General features: G+C 37.2%; 1 protein-coding gene across 1 annotated transcript in view; it reads right to left on the bottom strand.

Annotated features, from left to right (window-relative positions):
* Positions 1-18,863, bottom strand: part of PTPN21 (protein tyrosine phosphatase non-receptor type 21) — a 113,939-nt gene that overhangs the window by 15,686 nt on the left and 79,390 nt on the right. The window contains exons 11-13 of the mRNA XM_001366698.4: positions 9,900-9,960; positions 9,034-9,118; positions 1,273-2,738 (exon numbers count right to left, since the gene is read on the bottom strand). Coding sequence (XP_001366735.1) covers positions 1,273-2,738; positions 9,034-9,118; positions 9,900-9,960 — 1,612 coding nt within the window. The remainder of the gene's footprint in view (positions 1-1,272; positions 2,739-9,033; positions 9,119-9,899; positions 9,961-18,863) is intronic.

Raw genomic sequence — 18,863 nt, 5'->3', positions numbered from 1 at the left:
GTAGGCAGTTCTCAAGAGAAAAAAAAAACTATGGGGAAAATATTCTCCAAATTACTATTAAACAGAGAAATGCAAACTAAAACAACTGTAAATGTCCAACCCTTCAAATTGGCAAAGATGATAAAAGAAGATAGCAGCAATTCTTGGAGAGGCCATGGGAGGACAAAAACACTAATGAACACATGGTAGAGACATAAATTGCTCCAACCACTCCGAAAAGCATTTGGAACTCTTCCCTCAAATGTCACTAAAATGTGTTCATTCCCTTTGATATAGCAATACACCATTAGGCTTATATCCTTAAAGAGATCAAAGAAAGAAGAAAAGGAACCATCTGTACAATAATTTAGCAGCACTTTTTATAGTTGCAAAGAACTAGAAACAAAGGGGTTTCCAGCAACTGAGGAAAGATTGAAAAAAATTATATGAATATAGAGATATTATTACACCATAAGAAATGGCAAAGAAGATAAATTCAGAAAAATCTAAAAAAATTGATGAACGGATGCAGGGTGAAGCAAGTAGAATCAGGAAAACAATTTCTAAAATTATAACACTGTAAGGGAAGATAGCTTTGAAAAACTTGAGAACTCTGATCAGTGCAAGACTCCCTAAGGCTGATAATGCTGTCCAAAAGAGGTCATCAATTGAACATTTACAACATACACAGGAGAGAGCAGGTCTGCTGACTCCAAAACCAACTTTCTCTCCATTGTATGATGCTTTATCTCTCATTCTATCAAAATACAACAGAAGTTCTCAGATTTAAAAGAATCTACTGAACAAATATAACCTGGCCATTATCTGAAGCTCTATAAATTCAGCAGTTTACGAGCACTTGGTTGGAAGTGGGTCATGAGATACAACTATAGGGAAATTTTCAGAGGCAGGTCTAATTAAGATCCTCACTTCCAAAAAAAAAAATACTAGTTAAGGCCATGTCATTGTCATTGCCATTTTCTTCTCTAGGAAACTCCATGAACAAAATAATTGATTCTAAAGGGAACTCACTAACTTATCTTCTCTGTTTATCTAATTTTCCCCTTCATAAGACATCAAAAAGACAAACTAGAAGATTCATCAGTTTCTATCCATTTTCAAACATGACCAAAACTAGTGAGCTAAAAACAGCACAGAAATAAGAATAAATGGGAGGGAAAATTCAAATATATACAAGAAATATACAAAACCAGACAAAGCGAATTATTTAAAAATATAGTCCTATTTGTTTACAAAAGACTACAGAAAAAAGAAAAACATTTTATAGCTTACCCCTAATGGAGGAAGACCTTCAACAACATTCTTCTTCCCTGAAAGAATATCCAACACAGGTCTCTTCTTCAGAGAATCCCTCTTGCCCCTATATCGTCCTGATGTTGTTAGGTCAGACTCTGACATAGATGGAGTCAGTAACCCTTCTCTTCTAGGTACCTGGGCTTCCACTATCAGATGAACTGGACTGATGGCCCTAACTGACTTCTCAGTCTCCAGCATATGTGACTTTGGCTCAAGAATATGCAAAGGGTTGGGCCCTGGGGTTAATGAGCCATAAGGGTAGCCCAGCAAAGGTTCTTTGGAGAAGCCACCTATTCCCGAGGAAAGCTGTGTGGTCTCATCAGGATGAGGAGAGAGCACTGTACGTGCTTTACTTTCTTCCTCAAAATCTTCTTCTTCTTCTTCTTCACTGCTATGAATCAGCATAGTGGCATCTGAAAGAGATTTCTTATGACCATATCTCACATTTTCCTGTTCTTCATTTTCCTCTTGTTTTGTTCTTTCGATAAAAACGTTTGGCTGAGAGCTGGCTGCTATCACCCGGGGCAGCGCCACGTCAGCTGCAGAGGCAGACATGGTCCTCTCTTTAAGTCTTATTCCTTCAAAACTATGGGTCAATCCAGCGATCTCAATACTGTTCCTCTTCTTTAACTGAGCATGCCGGGCTGAAGTCAAGGGCTCGCTGACCTCTTGCAGAGAGTGGGCAACGGGGAGACTGTCTTCTTGGAACGTCTGCACCGAGTGGTGGACTCGCCTTGTGATGAGGTCCGGATTGCTACTGCTGATGTACAGATGTCGGGATAAGTCCGGGGTGCTATTGGCAGGTCGTGGATATGGGTACGGTGGGGGTGGTCTATAAACCTGTGTTTTCATGATGTTGGGCGCCGGATAATCCTGAGCCTGAAGCTGTACGTTAGTCAACTCAGGCACACTCACTGCTCCAACAACAGGTCGCCTCTCAGCGGGATAGGGGTAAGGAGACTGACTATGAAAACTGTAATTTAGATTGAATGGATAGTGAGCTGACTGTGGAGAAGTAAACTGAGCACGGTCTCTGATTTCAGGCTGACTGTAGACCAAAGCGTCAGGTCTACTATAAGCATATGAATTTCCAATATTGAGATTTCTCAGGGAGTGGCTCTGCCGGTCTGCGTGGCTTACTCCGCGGTTAAGCTGCCGCATCACGGTTTCATAATCTGGGGTGGGGCGATAGGACGGTGGTATCAGGGCACTATGTCTATGTGTTGGGACATAGTCGGGTCTCATAACATCACTTCCAGTGATGCTTGGGTTGGAAGACATCGGGGAGGGTTGCAAGAAAGGCTGTGGGTTATTTAAAGAGTTTGTGCTGTGGGCACTATAGACACTTCCATTGCGGATTCTTCCATTGTAGTCGAGTGCTCTATCTAGACTTGTCTGAGAATGGCAATAATATCCATTCTGGTTGTTCCCAAAGAGGTTATCTGAAAAGAAAATATTTAAGACTTATTTCTAGCCAGACACTTAAAATGCATCAATGGTAATACTCAATATTGAGATTCAAGAATAAAGAAAATCTGCCACCAACTGCAAACCATTTCTTTACCCAAAAAAAGGAAACCGTCAAAACAAAAAGAAACTTGGTATACTTTCATGTTAACAAATAATACTGAAACAATAGGACAACTGCTTCAGAAATCATCTTCCTTTTCTGAAATTCATAACTTGTGTTTATCTTTCTATTAATTAGATAAAAATCTAGAACTTGGCAAGGGGCTAAGTGGGAATGTACCCACAAAATGATTGGTTTGAAAAGCACTTTTTTCAGACCTCAATAACATACAACAACAAAACAAAAACTCACTGATTTGTGGATTTTATTCTATAGGAACTATACTATTCTCATGTTTAATAGTAGAGGTGAATTAGAATCACAAAGGGCCTTTAATGCTTGTTTTTCCTTGTCATTTTAACAGTTCATTACTATATTCCTCTGTATCTGTGGGATATGAATAAAATCTTCTTCAAAGAGGTAGTATATAAAAAAATTCCAATTCTATGAGGTAGTATGATACAACAGAAAGTGTGCTGGACTTGGGGTCAAAGGACCTATGTTTGAGTCTTTGCTGTGGTCAAATTCATAATTACCAAAAGAAATGCCATGAAAAAGTGGGCAGAGCCAATTGTTCTGGGACTAGATATATATAATCCTCACTAATTCAGACAAAGTGAAAGAACATATTATCTGCACTAAAAGATGAAATTATAAAATATTTTTAAAAAACAACATTTAAATTTTTGAGCATGTACAATAATTGGATGGATGCTAACCAAGTGTATGCAGCCCAGCAGATATCATGCTTTGAAAAAGATATTTGATTATTTATAATTAACATCTAAAAGTACCAACACTTCAATTACAGTTTGCTTACAAATCGAGATTTCTAAAGTTCTTGAAAATAGTTTGTTTCCTTAAAAGTTCTCCCCGAGATGCCCATCAATTGGGGAATGGCTTAACAAATTGTGGTATATGATAGCAATGTAATACTATTGTGATGGAATACATTGAAAGAAATGATGAACAGAATGATTTCAGAAAGAACTAGAAAAACTTACATGAACTGATACAGAGGAAAATAAGCAGAACCAAGAAGAACATTGTATACAGCAATAGCAATATTGTGGAATGATCAAATGTGATAGTCTGAGTGACTCTCAGCAACACAATGATCCAGGAAAATTCTGAGGGATTTATGACAGAGAAGGCTATATAAGCTTCCAGAGAAAGAACTGTTGGAGTTGGAAAGCAGAAGAAAGAATACAAATTTTCACTTGTTTATTTAGATTTTTTGTTTTATATGACTATTCTCTTATGAAAATGAATATGGAAAATGCATGTTTTACATGGTGATACATGTATAACCCAGATCAAACTGCTTGCCAGCTCTGGGAGAGGGAAGAGAAGGGAAACAATTTGGATCATATGACTTCAGGAAACTTATGTGGAAATGTTATTACTTGTAATTGGTAAATAAATATATTTTTTAATTCTCCCTGAAATTCAGTCAAAGTCCAAATTAACAAGGATTTCTTGTTTAACTTCATTTCAACTTCAACTAGTAGGCAGGCAAGACCTATTATTAGATACAGTGCTGATCTGGAATCAGAAAGACCTGAATTTAAAGGGTCTCAGATACTGTATAATTAGAAATTTGCTCCCCAGGAACTCTTCTTTCCCAGCTTCCCATGTTCCTTCTCACATTACGTGCTAACATAGGAAGGATATACGTTTTGTGTAGCTCTGCCCTCTCTCTCTTTTCTCCTGATCATGACAGGGAAATTTGGCTTTATGCCAGGCAGGAGAATCTACCCACATGAGAAAAATTCTCCTGCCTGATACTCCCCCAACCTCCCAGCCATGATCAGGAGAAAAGAAATCTACATAAAACTTATATCCTCCCTACATTAGCACATAACATGAAAAGGAACTTGGAAAGCTGGGAAAGAGAGTTCCTGGTGTAATGATGGGAAGTAAAACAAAAGAACTGCTGGGGGAAATGGAAGTTGAGAGCTCTACAGTGCATGAGGTAGGAACAGTAGTTGGGAACTGAAGCAGGGCTTCTGGGAAATTCTCCTGAGGAGGAGGTCTACAGTGCTGAGACACAGAGGGGAGGGGAAGGAGGAGCTGTTTCTCTGGGCCATTCAAGACACCTTTGGAGAATTCTGACACTGACAGAAATCTTAACGTCATGGGTTGCTGTTTAAAACATTGCTGGTTCCTGAAGAAACCTAATTTCTTCAAAGACTTTCATTCCATGAACTATTGAGATACTGGACTCAAATTGGTGAGCAGTGTTCTCTTCCCTTTTTCTACCTCTCCTCTGCCTATAAGAAAACCTAGTACTTCAATAATTAGTTTTATTTAGAAAGAGATCTAGGACGACCCACAACCCCTCTAATCTCTATCCTTTGCCCCAGTCACCAATTAAATCAAATAAGCAGTTAGATAGCTAATTCAATCTTGTTTATTTACATCTAGAGAGTACGTCCATTGGCAAACTCCATCTTGGTGCCAGTTTTCAAGAAGACATGAGGGGGGCGCTTATGGGTGCCCCAAAGCAGCGCATATCTGGATTGAAATCTCTCATACCTCTCCTTGTAAAGAAGACTTCCTTGCTGCCCTTGAGGGCTGGCATGACCACCAAGGGGCAAGTCTTCATTGAGGGGAGATCTCCAGTTTGTCTCCCTCAAGTAATTTAGGGACTCCTGAGAGGGAGTAGTGAGGGAAGCCATTTTCATCAACCCTTTCCTCACTGTCTTCAATGCTTATTTCTCCATCTAAGGAGTGTGAGTCCCCCAAAATTACACTGGGAGCATATTTCTAAATATACAATACCTAAATGACTTGGAGTAAGTAACTTAACCTGAGGTCAATTCCTCTATAAAATAAAGATAACAGTAAAATCATCCTTCCAGGGTTATTATAAGGATCAAATGAGATAATAACAATAAAGCACTTAGTATAGTGCCTCATACATAGTAAAAACTATATAAATGTTAATAGTAGCAGTAATATTTATTCTCAGCCCATCAAGAGTCAGATGTGCTTCTCTAAAACAAAAATTCAGATAAAAGAATGATTATTTGGCAAAAGCATACCTATAAGAGCAGAGAAAACAAGTGATTTATAGATTAGGTAGATAGATATATAGCTAGAGAGACAAACATTCATTGCACAAAAGAAAGGCATAAGAAGAGTACAAAAGATTTATGGGAAAGGCAGCAACCACATAAGATTCACTAATATTGCCCCATGTCTGACTAATGTACAATAAGTAGAGCATAAATTCTCAGGATATGAGTTTGGCAGATAATATGTTGAAATCAACTACATATTCTCATCATTTTTTAAAATGGCCCACTTTAAGAATTAAAATGCATGAACTCTGAGAAAGAAAATATTACCCCTGATCTTTTGTGAGCTATCTCTGAAAAATTCCTTGAGTCAAACACAAAAGCATCATTCTCTTGTACTTAGCAGTTGTCAAAATTTGCAAATAGGGAAAAGCAGAAAAAATATTTTAATATCTATTTTATATCTGTTTATGCACAGATATATTATCACTTGAAAAGTAGCTGATTCAGTGTCTATATTAACATTCTGATTTTTTTTAAGTATCATGGTCAATTATAATAATAGAATTTATTAGTTTTAAGGTTTGAAAAACACTTTACCTGTATTATTTCATTTGATCCTCAATACTGTCAAATATTGTTTTTTATCCTCATTTTACAGATGAGGAAACCATGGCTGAGTTTATCTGCCTTGCCCAAAGTCACATAGTCATACAGCTAATAAAGACCTGAGGCAAGATCTGATCTCAGACCCTCCTAATTCCAAGTTCAGTGACCTACTCACTATATCACAAAGCTAAAACAACAATTATATCCTAAAATCAAAATGAGTTGGCAGAGGTCATTTAAAGCAATTGACATCTACACAAAACCAATCTTAATACATACTTTTTAAGTTGCAAAGTAGCCCATAACAGATTTGGAAAGTAGACTAACTAAAACCTGTAATTATTAACAAAGTGCAGGGCTTATCACCCAAATGTAGCAAGAGAAAACCTAGTATCTCCTCCTCAAAAGGATGAAAGAAAATTGATAGGCATGCTCACAGTATGTTCAAAAGTCAAAAACCTAGAGAAATACTTTTGGAACAAACAGCTACCCTTTCACTTAGCCATAATATTAGTAGGTAACAGTCCCATTCCAATGGATTTCTTGAATGTAACAGAAAAATGACTAGCTGTCAAATGTGTAAAATCTCCCTGATCAACATTTGCATGAATATAGCCAACGTGTTTACCAAGAATCATCAAAGAAGTAGCTGAATCATATGCATCTGTTTCTAAAAAATAAGAGAGTTCTATGATAGCAAAGCAAGATGAGTTCAGTGCCATCAAAAATCACAGAAAGGTTATTCGAGAGGAGATGGGACTTGATCAATGCCTATTATTCAAAGAAATGGTAAAAATATAAACCCTGCAAGATATCACTACACACTATAAAAGTTCAGACCACACCAAGTATCTATCAAGACATGACATAACTTAGTGGCTAGAAATATACAGACAGACAGACTGTGTGGCAAATGACAAATCTCCAAATTAAATACACAGGCCTCTAAATGTTCTCCAGAATTCAAACTATGAACTGTACTGCAACCAAAGCATTACCACAGAATTAAGTGTTACCCATAATCTGCCAGACATAATAACATTGATCCATTAAAAACTTAAGAACAATGGGTTTTTTTTTTTTAAATAGCTATTGCCTTATAAAATATTCAGGCTCCACCCTGCATTTAGTGAAAAGCTTTCAAAATACAGAAATCTAGTAGGAGAAATCAAAATCATGTGGGAAATCACCTAACACAGACTTGAGGGATAGATAGACAGACAGAGAAATAGACAGATAACTAGATAGATGTGTATTTACATATATACACACAAACATATTTGGATTTATGTTTGTCTATAAGTATTTTTAATAATATGGGATAACTAATTTTTTTAATTGGTAGAGGAGAAATTTGAGAAGAAAAGGACTAGCAATAGTGATGCTCAAAAAGGGAAAAAGAAAGAGGGTAACTGTAGATTTTCTTAATACACGGGAGAAAATAGAAGGTTCAGAAGGAGGTACAAACAAGCAGGTCAGCTTTGAAATGCAATTTATTACATTCTTTTTTATAAAAAAAAGTAATCTGTATTAATAGTCACAATAACGTTTAATAGCTGAATAAATAGGTTGATCCTTTTATATCCTATGTATTCAGAATATTCAAGTTTGTTGATATTGGTCAAATTCAAAAACCTTTTTAATCATATAGGAAGAAGAAGAGTGATCTTTTCTTTTCTTTTTTTTTTAAATCCTTACTTTGTATCCTAGTAACAACTCTAAGACAGAAAAGCAAGGGATATGCAATTAGGGTTAAGTGACTTACTCTGAGTCATGCAGCTAAGAAATGTATGAGGTCAGATTAGAACCCAGGGCCTCCCAATTCAAAGTCTGGCATTCTATCCCTTGAAACACCCAGTTGTCCTGACATATCATCCCCATGATTCTATCTACTAGTGTCGAGGATTCTTTTGATAAGCCTAATACTTCAACGCAGCAACAGAAAGCAATTACCCACCCATGCAGTTGTCTAAAAGAATATTAAATATAAAAGAACAAGATCAAGACAGTGACTTGTTCTATAGGCATTTCCATCTAAACTCCATCAAACAAGATAAAAAGAGTGATTTTTCTATAATAACAGTAAGATGAGAATAATAGTGACAACTGACAATTTTATACCACTTTACAGTTAGAAAATGTTTTCATATGTCATAGGACATTTGATTTTTACAACAATACTATGACATAGAAAGTACAAATACCACCATTCCTAGTGACGACACTATCAAATGTCGGGCCCCCAACTTGAGTTCTTTATTTTTTTTCAAATAAGGGATATATTTCAATGTACATTTTTGTTTTGTGCTCCAATACTGCATTGTATTCCTATGAATTTCCAACAAATTAATTGCAAATGATTCAGGCATGACAGAGAGAAGAGAATTCTTAAGTATAATTTTTTTAGTTCACTGATTTGAAGATGCCTATAACCAGAGTAGCCAATCACAGCCCTGACTGGTAGGTTTCTAAGTCTTCTTATTCTTAGTAAAAACATTAACTAAATGTGGCCTCTTGAAAATAATGCAGACTTACCTTGGGAAGAAGAATATGGCTCTGTGTAGTGTCCATTGTAATGTAACTGAGGTGGTGGAGGCATCACATATGGCTGTGGCTTAGGCTAAGAAATGAAATTTTATAAAACAAAACAAAATATTAAATCCTCCATATTGTAACTGACTGAAGTTTCTACTCAGGAGCTACATATTTCCCAATTTTCTCACTTAGAAATATTTTAAAAGCTATTTCTTTTTTATGCACTTGAAACCTAAAGATGTAGCCCTTTTCATAAACCAACAATGAATCTTCAACTATATATCTCAATTTAACTTCTGGCTGAAAATGAAGATGCTGTCTCGCATTAGAAAGTAACATATTTAATTAGGTTTGGATTATATGATTGGCCCAGAGGAGTTTTATTTTATACACAGTTCTTCAAATGCAATTTTGGCATTAAATGACTTCTCAAACATGTTTCCTAGAAAGCACTAGTTCCTTCTTATCCAAAACCTCTAGCATTTAAAAATTAATTCACTAATGCTAACTAAGCAGTCAAAAGAAAAATGTTTGACCAATATTAATAAACAAAGCGTATATTCATTTTTTTAACTCTTACCTTCTGCTTTAGAACCAATTCTTGTTAGTGGTTCTAAGGCAGAAGAGAGGTAAGGGCTAGGCAATGGGGGGTTAAGTGACTTGCCCAGGGTCCCACAGCTAGGAAGTATCTGAGGCCACATTTGAACCTAGGACCTCCCCTCTCTAGGCCTGGCTCTCAATCCACTGAGCTACCCAAATACCCCCAACATATATTCATTTCACTGAGAAAGTAGGCTTTTAAAATGTGACTATAGCAAAATTATTTTTTTTTTAAATCAGACTTAAAGATGATTTCATCTCCTTACCAGAGACATCCTTGATGAAGACCTCCTCCTGACTGGATTCACTGCAAGAGTCTGGGTTTGCCTAGAATTTTAAAAGTATATTTTTGAGGACAATCTCATACTAAATTTTACAAATAAATAGGCGTTTTAAAAAAACACAATCTGCTGCTGATAGGGGCAGGGTGGGAGAAGAACACAACATTTCTTTTCTATTCAATAAATCAAAATATATTAATCACCTACTATGTAGTAGGCACTGTGCTAATCAATGAGGATTCAAAAGAGGCAAAAGACAATTCTTGACCTCAAGGAGCTGTCCTGTAAGGTTTGTACTTGTACCACTTTTGCTCTTGAGACCAAAGCATCTACAAGAGATATTATAATTTTAAGTCTGTGGCATTCTTACCATTCCTAAAAAGGGATGGCAAACAAAAAATAAGATGGTGGAAAAATTTGTCACTTCTATCTGAGTTCCTGAGGCAGCTTCAAACTTCTTGAAGACAAATAAATAGCCTTTGAACTATTGTGCCATACAACAAGTCTTACAATCACTAATGACTAATAAAAGATACATTTATAATATGATCATTCTGGTAAAAATGAATGGATTTCCCCGGACAATAGAACACATTTTTGAGCTACCCTCATAAAAAATGATGACATTTAATACATATTACGCTTATGAACTCTACATATATCGAGGGAGAAAAAGACCTTCTATTTTGTTGTTGGTATTTGTTTGTTTAATCCCACCCTGAGGAAAAGGATAAGAAAGACTAAAACAAAGAGGAGGAAGAAAGATTTCTGAGACTTTCAGAGTTTGAGAAGAGAGTAAGTTTAAAAGAAAAATCAAACCAGTGTTATTTTTCTATTTCAATTCCAAAACCTTGTTATGTTTTATTTGGATGTGTTTCTAAAAATCACTTCTGATAATCTAAGTCCTTTGATTTTAAGCTCTTTATAAGATGCAATTTGTATCCAGTAATAGAGACACTTTGTCCTGAGAATGATGGTTGCTTTGGAAATAATTCAATGTGAACTGTGACCAAACAGCTAAGCTTTTGGGAGCAGCTAGGTGTCTCAGTGGATTGAGAGCCAGACCTAGAAATGGGAGGTCCTGGGTTCAAATCTGTCCTCAGCCATTTCCTAGCTGTGTGACCCTGGGCAAGCCACTTGATCCTCATTGCCTAACCCTCACCACTCTTCTGCCTTAGAATCAATATTGTATTAATTCTAAGACAGAAGGTATGGGTTTAAAAAAAAAAGACAAACAGCTGAACTTTTTTCACAGAGAAGTGGGAAAGAAACTTAAGAGTAAGTGAATAAGGGGGTACTCATGTCTCCCATTAAAACCAAAAAGAAAAAGGGAAAAAAAGCCTTTTCCCTTTTTCTTTTTGTTTTTAATGGGAGATAAACAGGATATGGAAGTTTCTAAGTCTTAATTATAGACTTTTTATAACTTTCTCTATGATTAGTTTGGAAGTATTAGAAATGAAAGCTCCTGGTGAATAGAGATTGTTTCATTCTTTGTTCTTTGAACCTATTAGATGACTGATTGAAGCATTCAAGTCTCTCTCTTGTTGCCAGGTCCAGTTTGAACAAAAATAGCTAATAAATAAAGGAAGATGATTGATTAAAAGGGCTTATGGTGACAAAGTCACCAGAGGTTGTGGAACAATCAAAGGCCCCAGGAAAATTTTAAGACAAGAAATTCATACTAGATTGTGAGAAGCATGAACTTCATAAAGAACCAGGTTAAAACTCAGAGTAACTAAGGATTAGTAACAAATGTACCTATTTATAGCTAGGCATTTTGTTTCTTTAAATAATGTAACATTAACTATTAATTCTGTATGATTTTTTTATATTTCAAATATAAAAGTGAATAGTAATGCTGATAAGGGTCATTATGTTAGCTATTTTAAAATTATTTTTCTTTTTTTTTTTTAATTAAAAAAGCCTTGACTTCTGTCTTATAACTGATACTGAGTATTGGTTCCAAGGTAGAAGAGCTGTAAGGGTTAGGCATTTGGGGTTGTTTCTTGCCCTGGGTCACAGCCCAGCTAGTTAAGTGCCTGAGCCAGTAGACCAGAACCCAGAACCTCCCATCTCCAAGCCAGGCTCTTTTTCCTGAGTCACCTACCTGCCCTTTCATATTTTTCTTAACAAGTATAATTTTAATGACAAATCAGATACAACTAGCATGTTATAGTTGGCAAAGAACCTTCCTTGCATGATACTGTATAGAACATAGGCAAAAAAAAGTCACAAATTAAGGGAAAACATGCTATTTTCTGTTCACAAAAATCAAACATGCTCATAGAAAGTCTAGCTATTAAATTTACTGCAGGCAAAGTAGCTAAAAGAAAATAACTAACCTATTAAATGTTAGAGGGATAATCTCCCAACTTGAAAAGTGAGTCTGCCTCTATTCAAAGAGCTTGCTTATTGGTCTCTCTGACTCAAATCTCTCCCTATACTTGTCTATTCTCTATTCATCTATTAAAGTGATCACCCTAAAGCATGGCTCTTTCAGGTAGTAAATGCTTAACTCTGAGTAATTGTTTTCCACCTTAATTATTTTCCATATTATCCAAAATTCAATCTTTTTTTAGTGATGTTCCTACTTATTTTGTTTGTAATCCTATATATTGTTCTTTTGACTCTGTTTTATTTTTATTTTAGTTTTTTAAATTTGTTGAACTCTTCCCTTGTTTTTCTGATTTTTTATTTCTCATTGCATAATAATATTTTATTGCATTCATTAAAAGAAACACCAAAGTATAGCTCTGATCATGGCAGGCCCCTAGTCAATCAAGTCCAATGGCTCCCTTTTGTATCCATTATCAAATCTGTTTTGTCTACAAAGTCCTTAAGAACCCAGCCCCTTCCTACCTTTTCAAGAATCTTTTACCTTACTCCCTCTTACATACCTACTCTGCAATCCAATAATACTATCCTCCTCCCACAAAGCACTCCATCTCCAGACTGGGAATTTTTACTGGTTGTTTCCCATACCTGAAACTCTTGATCCTTATCTTTGACTCCTGACTTCCTTCCAAATTCAAGTAAAGTCACATGTTCTATGAGAAACTTTTCCCAATCTTCCTTAATTTTAATGCCTCTTTCCAAGGTTATCTCCAGTTTGAATGTCATTTGCCCAGTTATTTCTATGTTGCTCCCCCAATTCGACTAACATTCTTGACAGCATGGGCTATTTTTTGCCTTTTTTTTAAGTTTCACTAGCACATAATAAATACTTCTTGACTATGTTGACTGTTCAGAAGAGAACACTGCTCTAATAATATGTCTAATATGACTTTAAGAATCAGCTTTGGCTTCTTTAATCTCATAATCTCAAATGATTATCATATATTTTTATTGCTAAATTTAACTAACTTCAACAGTTGATTTCTATGACTATAAAGTTAGATATTTTTAAGAAGAAAAATGAATAAACTTGTGATTTCCTTAATATAGGGACCTCTTAGCTGAGAAAAGTCCCTCTTCTGATGTGGACTGGCACCCTCTCAGAAACTTAAAGAGTCTCAGAGTGTTATCTAGAGCACTGAAATTTGAAGTGACTAAGCCCAGAGCCACATCGTCAAGCAGGCTTTGAACCCATGTCTACTTAGCTTCAAGCTCTTCACTTGTCATTATGCAACAGTGCCTCTCTATAGGTATTTTTTAAAGCATTAAGAAAATGTATAGGTCTATGTTTTGTTTTTAAAGGAAGCAAAATGACTATATATTTTCTTTGAAGAAAAGTTTCAAGAACAAAAACTCATTATTCTTAGCTTCACTGACACTTTGTTTAACCCTATTAAATCTTTTTTTAAATCTCTCTCTTTGTTTGCTGCCATATGTTCTTGCCTCAAATGGTCATAATAGGCATTTAACTGTTTATAAAAGTATTATAAGAAAGCCCTGTATGGTTTTCTAGAGAATAAAAATTAGAATAAGAAAATTGCAAAGAGAATAAGTGATTAAATTAATCAGAAAGTATGCTCCTTACACATAGCTTTTTTCTCATAATTTAATGTTGCCCTCAGAGAAGAAATCATACAAGTATAAGTCCTATAGTCAAATCATATAGGCAAATCCACTGATTAGTCTATTTGAATGGTACATTTGAAATAATAAAGAAATCAAGTCTTATTAAAAATGAATATAGTAAATGACTGCAATCAGGGTAACTAGTTCAGAGTGGTAAGGCTGAATATCTCAAAGTGTGACAGCATGCTTTAATAATTTCCCCCTTTAAGTCTATTTTAGAAGACTAGGCAATCCAATCCTACAAGAATTTATTTCTTGGATTGTAGGACCTTGGTATTCACTCCACAACTGACCTACCACTTAACTTTCTAGCCTCTCTTATACTACTTTCTTGTATGTTATATATTTTAGCCAAACTGGACTACTCTCCATTCCCATTTTCTTCTTATCTCTCCCTATACCTGTGCCTTTGTTAACAGTATTCCTATACCTGGAACAGATTCTCTCCACCCTCATGCACTGAACTCCTCCTTTACTTCAAGACCTAACACACTTGCCACCTTCTCCATAAGACTGTCTTTGTTGCCATCTCACCCCACCCCCTAACTCACCATTTTCTATGAATGTAATCTAAGTTTCTCAGAGTGCTTTGTCTGGAATTGTTTTTGTACTTCCCTCAGTTTCCCATGTATGATCAATTATTTCAATACCTTTATTTTTCCTCAACAGACAATATAATTTTAATTTCCTTAGCAACCAATATAGTTCCTTGCATGCAATATGCATTTAATAAATGTTCATTAAATAATATCCATTAAATATTGTGATATAGGACTTTTAGAATCTTCAGGTTTAATTGTTCAACAGACATGAAAATGCTTTGTTAACTTAGATTACTATACCCAAGGAGGAAATCATAATCACCAGATGAAGAAACTGACCCAGGAAGATACCTGAGGGATAGAATGAGAGATGGAAAGGGACCTTGGGAGACATAGTCCAACCTTTTCATTCTACAGATGAGGACACTAAGGTCAAAAGAGTTTAAGTAATTTGCCCAAGATGACATAGGTAGTAAAATTACAAAGAAAGGATTTGAATCCAAATCCTCTGAATCAAACCAAAAAGCACTGCCTTCTATTGTCTGAAAATATTCCTTCTGTAACTGAGGCCACTCTTTGACAAAATTGTGTTCTATGTACCTTGTTAGTTCAGTGAGAGTTTTACTTCTGACCCAGACACTGAGGTTGCCAGACTTGTAAGTGAGGGGGAAAGGTAGTGGTAGTCTCTCGGTGATCGAGAATGACGATTGTCTTTGTGCAGTTTCATCTACGGTGTACCCTCATGTGGCTTTGGAGTCCAAAGGCTGAGGCGCACAGTTTGTGGCACATGGGGCCTGGGACGCCAGTTGTTACGGGAGGTGCGGTTGTGGCCTGGTGTCAGCGTTCACGTGCAGCGGCAAGACTTCAACGTCACTCATCTTCAAAGGTGGTGGCGGCATGGTGAATGTGGGTTCGCCAGCTGCTTCTGTCAGAGGCAGCGAGTTCTAGTTGCTTTGGTGTAATGCCAGCCCACTTCAAGTTGGACTTTAGCTGATCCTTGAATCTTTTCTTTGGTCGGCCTTGTTTCCTGAGTCCAGCTGACAGTTCACCATAGAATACCTGTCTTGGTATTCGCTGTGGGTCCATGCGGATGACGTGTCCAGACCATCATAGCTGGGTCTTGAGGACCATGACTTCGATGCTGGTGGAGTTGGCTCTGTCGAGGACTTCCTGATTGGTGATTCGGTCCTGCCATCGGATCCTCATGATTGACCGGAGGGAGCATTGGTGGAATTGTTCCAGCTGTTTCATGTGCTTCCAGTACAGTGTCCATGTCTCACAACGGTACAGGAGCGAGCTGAGGACCACTGCGTTGTACACTTTGAGCTTCATCGCAGTGCTTATACCTCTGTGTTGGAGGACTTTGCAGCGCAGCCGCCCGAGTGCCTGGCTGGCCTTTTGGATCCTGGCATCAATCTCGTGGTCTCGGGACCCGTCGTTGGCGATGGTGCTGCCCAGGTACTTGAAAGTGTTGACGTTAGAAAACTGCGTGCCGTTGATTGTAATGCACGGCTGGTTCATTGGCCTCCCTGGTGCAGGTTGGAACAGCACCTCTGTTTTGCTGAGGCTGATAGTCAGGCCAAACAGTTTTGTTGTGGTGGAGAACCTGACCACAATGGAAATGATTTTCTTGGTGGGCCATGAGAGCACAGTCATCTGCAAAGAGAGCTTCCAGGATGAGTCTCTCTGTTGTCTTTGTTTTTGCAGTCAGGCGGCAAAGGTCAAATAGTGAGCCATCCAGTCGGTATTTGATGTAGACGCTGTAAACCTTAAAATTTCTTAGACTTATAAATGTTGGAAATTTCACCATTGGGAAATTTCATACTTGAAAAATTTCCTACTGATAGTCTATTGAAATGTGAACCCCCTTGGCATGGGAGGGTCTTTCTCCTCCCTACTTAAGATTACTTTAGGACAGAAACCTTTTGCTGAACAATGGAAAGGGCTTTGACCTATGATTAAGCATAGAACAGGAAGTTCTATGAGTCATGATTGATTTTAGAATTGATACAATAGAGATACTTGGAATGACAGAACCAGGTCTTGGAACTTCCAATCTCCACCCTGCTCAGGGTAACAGGATTTAGGAAGGGCTGGAGCAAAGGATCAAGATTTAATTATTTGAGAATATGACCTTCAACAGACATGTGCAAAGCCACAGACCTCTGGGTGGTCCTGGGTTAAGCTAGAGCCACCATTGGCACAGGGAAGACATGGACAGTGATTGGTAGATGTGAGAACTGAGGGGAGGGAACTGAGATGGTTTCCTTAAAGATATAGTGGGGTCTAAGGACTGAGGTAGTGGGAGAGGTTTTGCTCTGAGAGGTTGTGCTCTGAGAAGCTTGCTCTGAAGGAAGCTGGAGGTGGAGGCCCCTGAGACTGTTTCTCCATTTTGGTCACGTTGACTGCTGACTTGAGTTTTCATTAAGGAATTACGTAGCTGAATTCCTTGGCGACCTTAAATTAATATATATCAGTCTTTTAAGTGATTTCCTTGTCACAACGCCCAGGTCTAGATCCATCATAGCATGTCGTAATACTTGGGTGAAGTATAGGTTGAATAGCACCAGAGCGAGGACACAGCCTTGTTTCATGCTATTGGAGATGTTGAAGCGATCGGGAGTCTCTCCACTAGATAGGACTTCCCCTGTCATATCGACATGAAAGAGCTGGATCAGTTTGATGAATTTTTGCTGGGCAACCGAGCTTGCTGAGGATCACCCACAATGCTTCCCTGTTCACTGTGTCAAAAGCCTTTGTCATGTCTATGAAGACAATGTAGAGACTCAGGTTCTGCTCAAGGCATTTTTCCTGCATTTGCCTCACCGTGAAGACCATCTTGATGGTGCTGCGATCTGGTCGGAAGCCACATTGTGATTCAGGCAGGTTCTGCTCTGAAACAGATGACAGGAGTCTGTTGAGTATAACACGGGCGAGGATCTTTCCAGCAGTGGAGAGTAGTGAGATGCCTCTGTAGTTGTCACAGGCTGCTCGTGAGCCTTTGTTCTTGTATAGGGCTACAATGGAGGCATCTCTGAGTTCTGGAGCCATGTCTTCCTCTTCCCATATGCTGGTCAGCACTATGTGGAATGCCTGGAGAGCCTTTCCATTTAAGGCCTTGTACACCGCGATTGGGATCCCATCTTTACCGAGTGCCTTGCCTGCACTCATTTGTTTAATGGCTTTTTGGACTTCCTCTATTGAAGGAGGGACATCAAGTTGTTCAATGGAGCGGTAGAGTGTTGAAAGAAACCTATGCCAACAAACTCCCACAGTACACCAACCTTGCGGCTGTAGCCCAGCCTGCAACGGAAGTGAAACTCTGGCTATACTAAATACAAAATTCAGACAGAGAACTCAAGTATCAGCACCCACACAGTGTCTATTTTGGCACCCCCCATTCCACACTACCTTGTATGGAGGCTTATTACACCCACTCTGAAATGCCACTTCTATGTAATTTTTTAAAGTTATTTTTTCCTGGTCAAAATTTTTTAGTTTGAGAAACCTTTTTAATCATTTCTAATAATCTAACTTCTTATTCTTTAATATCACTGTATTTATAATTTACTTTTGGGCCATTCTAATTTGATATATAGGCAAATAGTTTTAACAGGTCAAGTTTTCAGAATTTTATAAGGAATCTACTGAGTCTGAGGAAGGTGGCTTGTTCAAGGTCACACAGAAAGTATGTGTCAGAAGCAAGATATGAACTCTATTCTCCTAGTTCTATAAATTGTTGTGACATAACAACTAATTGATCCCCTCAGAAGAAATAGTTTTGGGGTTTTTTTGGCTTTATTTCCCCACCAAAAAATGTTCAAAATAAAGAATTAATTTATTTCACATGGGTAAGCATGTTACTGAACCAGATCACCAGATAATAAAATCTAAGAAAATAAATCATAAGTAATTATGTAAAGGTACTTTATATAAATAATATGATTTACAAGTAAACTTGGAAACCTGCCCATAAAATTTAATTATTCCACTTAAAGAAATAGTTTCTCTTCTATGATTGTAACAGTGCATAAGTGTGCACTTATTTATGCTTGCCATAAAATAGATGTACAACAAAAATTACATTTCACACTGAGTCATTTTATCACAATTATTTATTTCTTTTCTCCTCTGAATATTAAAGGCACTACCAGGTACTTGCCACAGGACTTTTTAAAATAAATAAAGTCTAACACATAAGCCAATTTTTTCATATTTTCAAGCCATTTCTTTTCTTGACATTCAATAATCCTCAACTATCTTTTCCATGTGGAAAACAGCTTACATTATTAAAATGCCCCCAATAGAATTTAATGACCCTGACATCAATTTTTACTTTATACCTTCAGGATTTAGCACTGTGTCTAGAACATGAAGGGTATCTAAA

Source organism: Monodelphis domestica, chromosome 1, assembly GCF_027887165.1.
Source record: "Monodelphis domestica isolate mMonDom1 chromosome 1, mMonDom1.pri, whole genome shotgun sequence".
NCBI lineage: Eukaryota > Metazoa > Chordata > Mammalia > Didelphimorphia > Didelphidae > Monodelphis > Monodelphis domestica.
The sequence above is the reverse complement of the archived record's forward strand: the minus strand, read 5'-3'. Positions and strand labels throughout refer to the sequence as shown.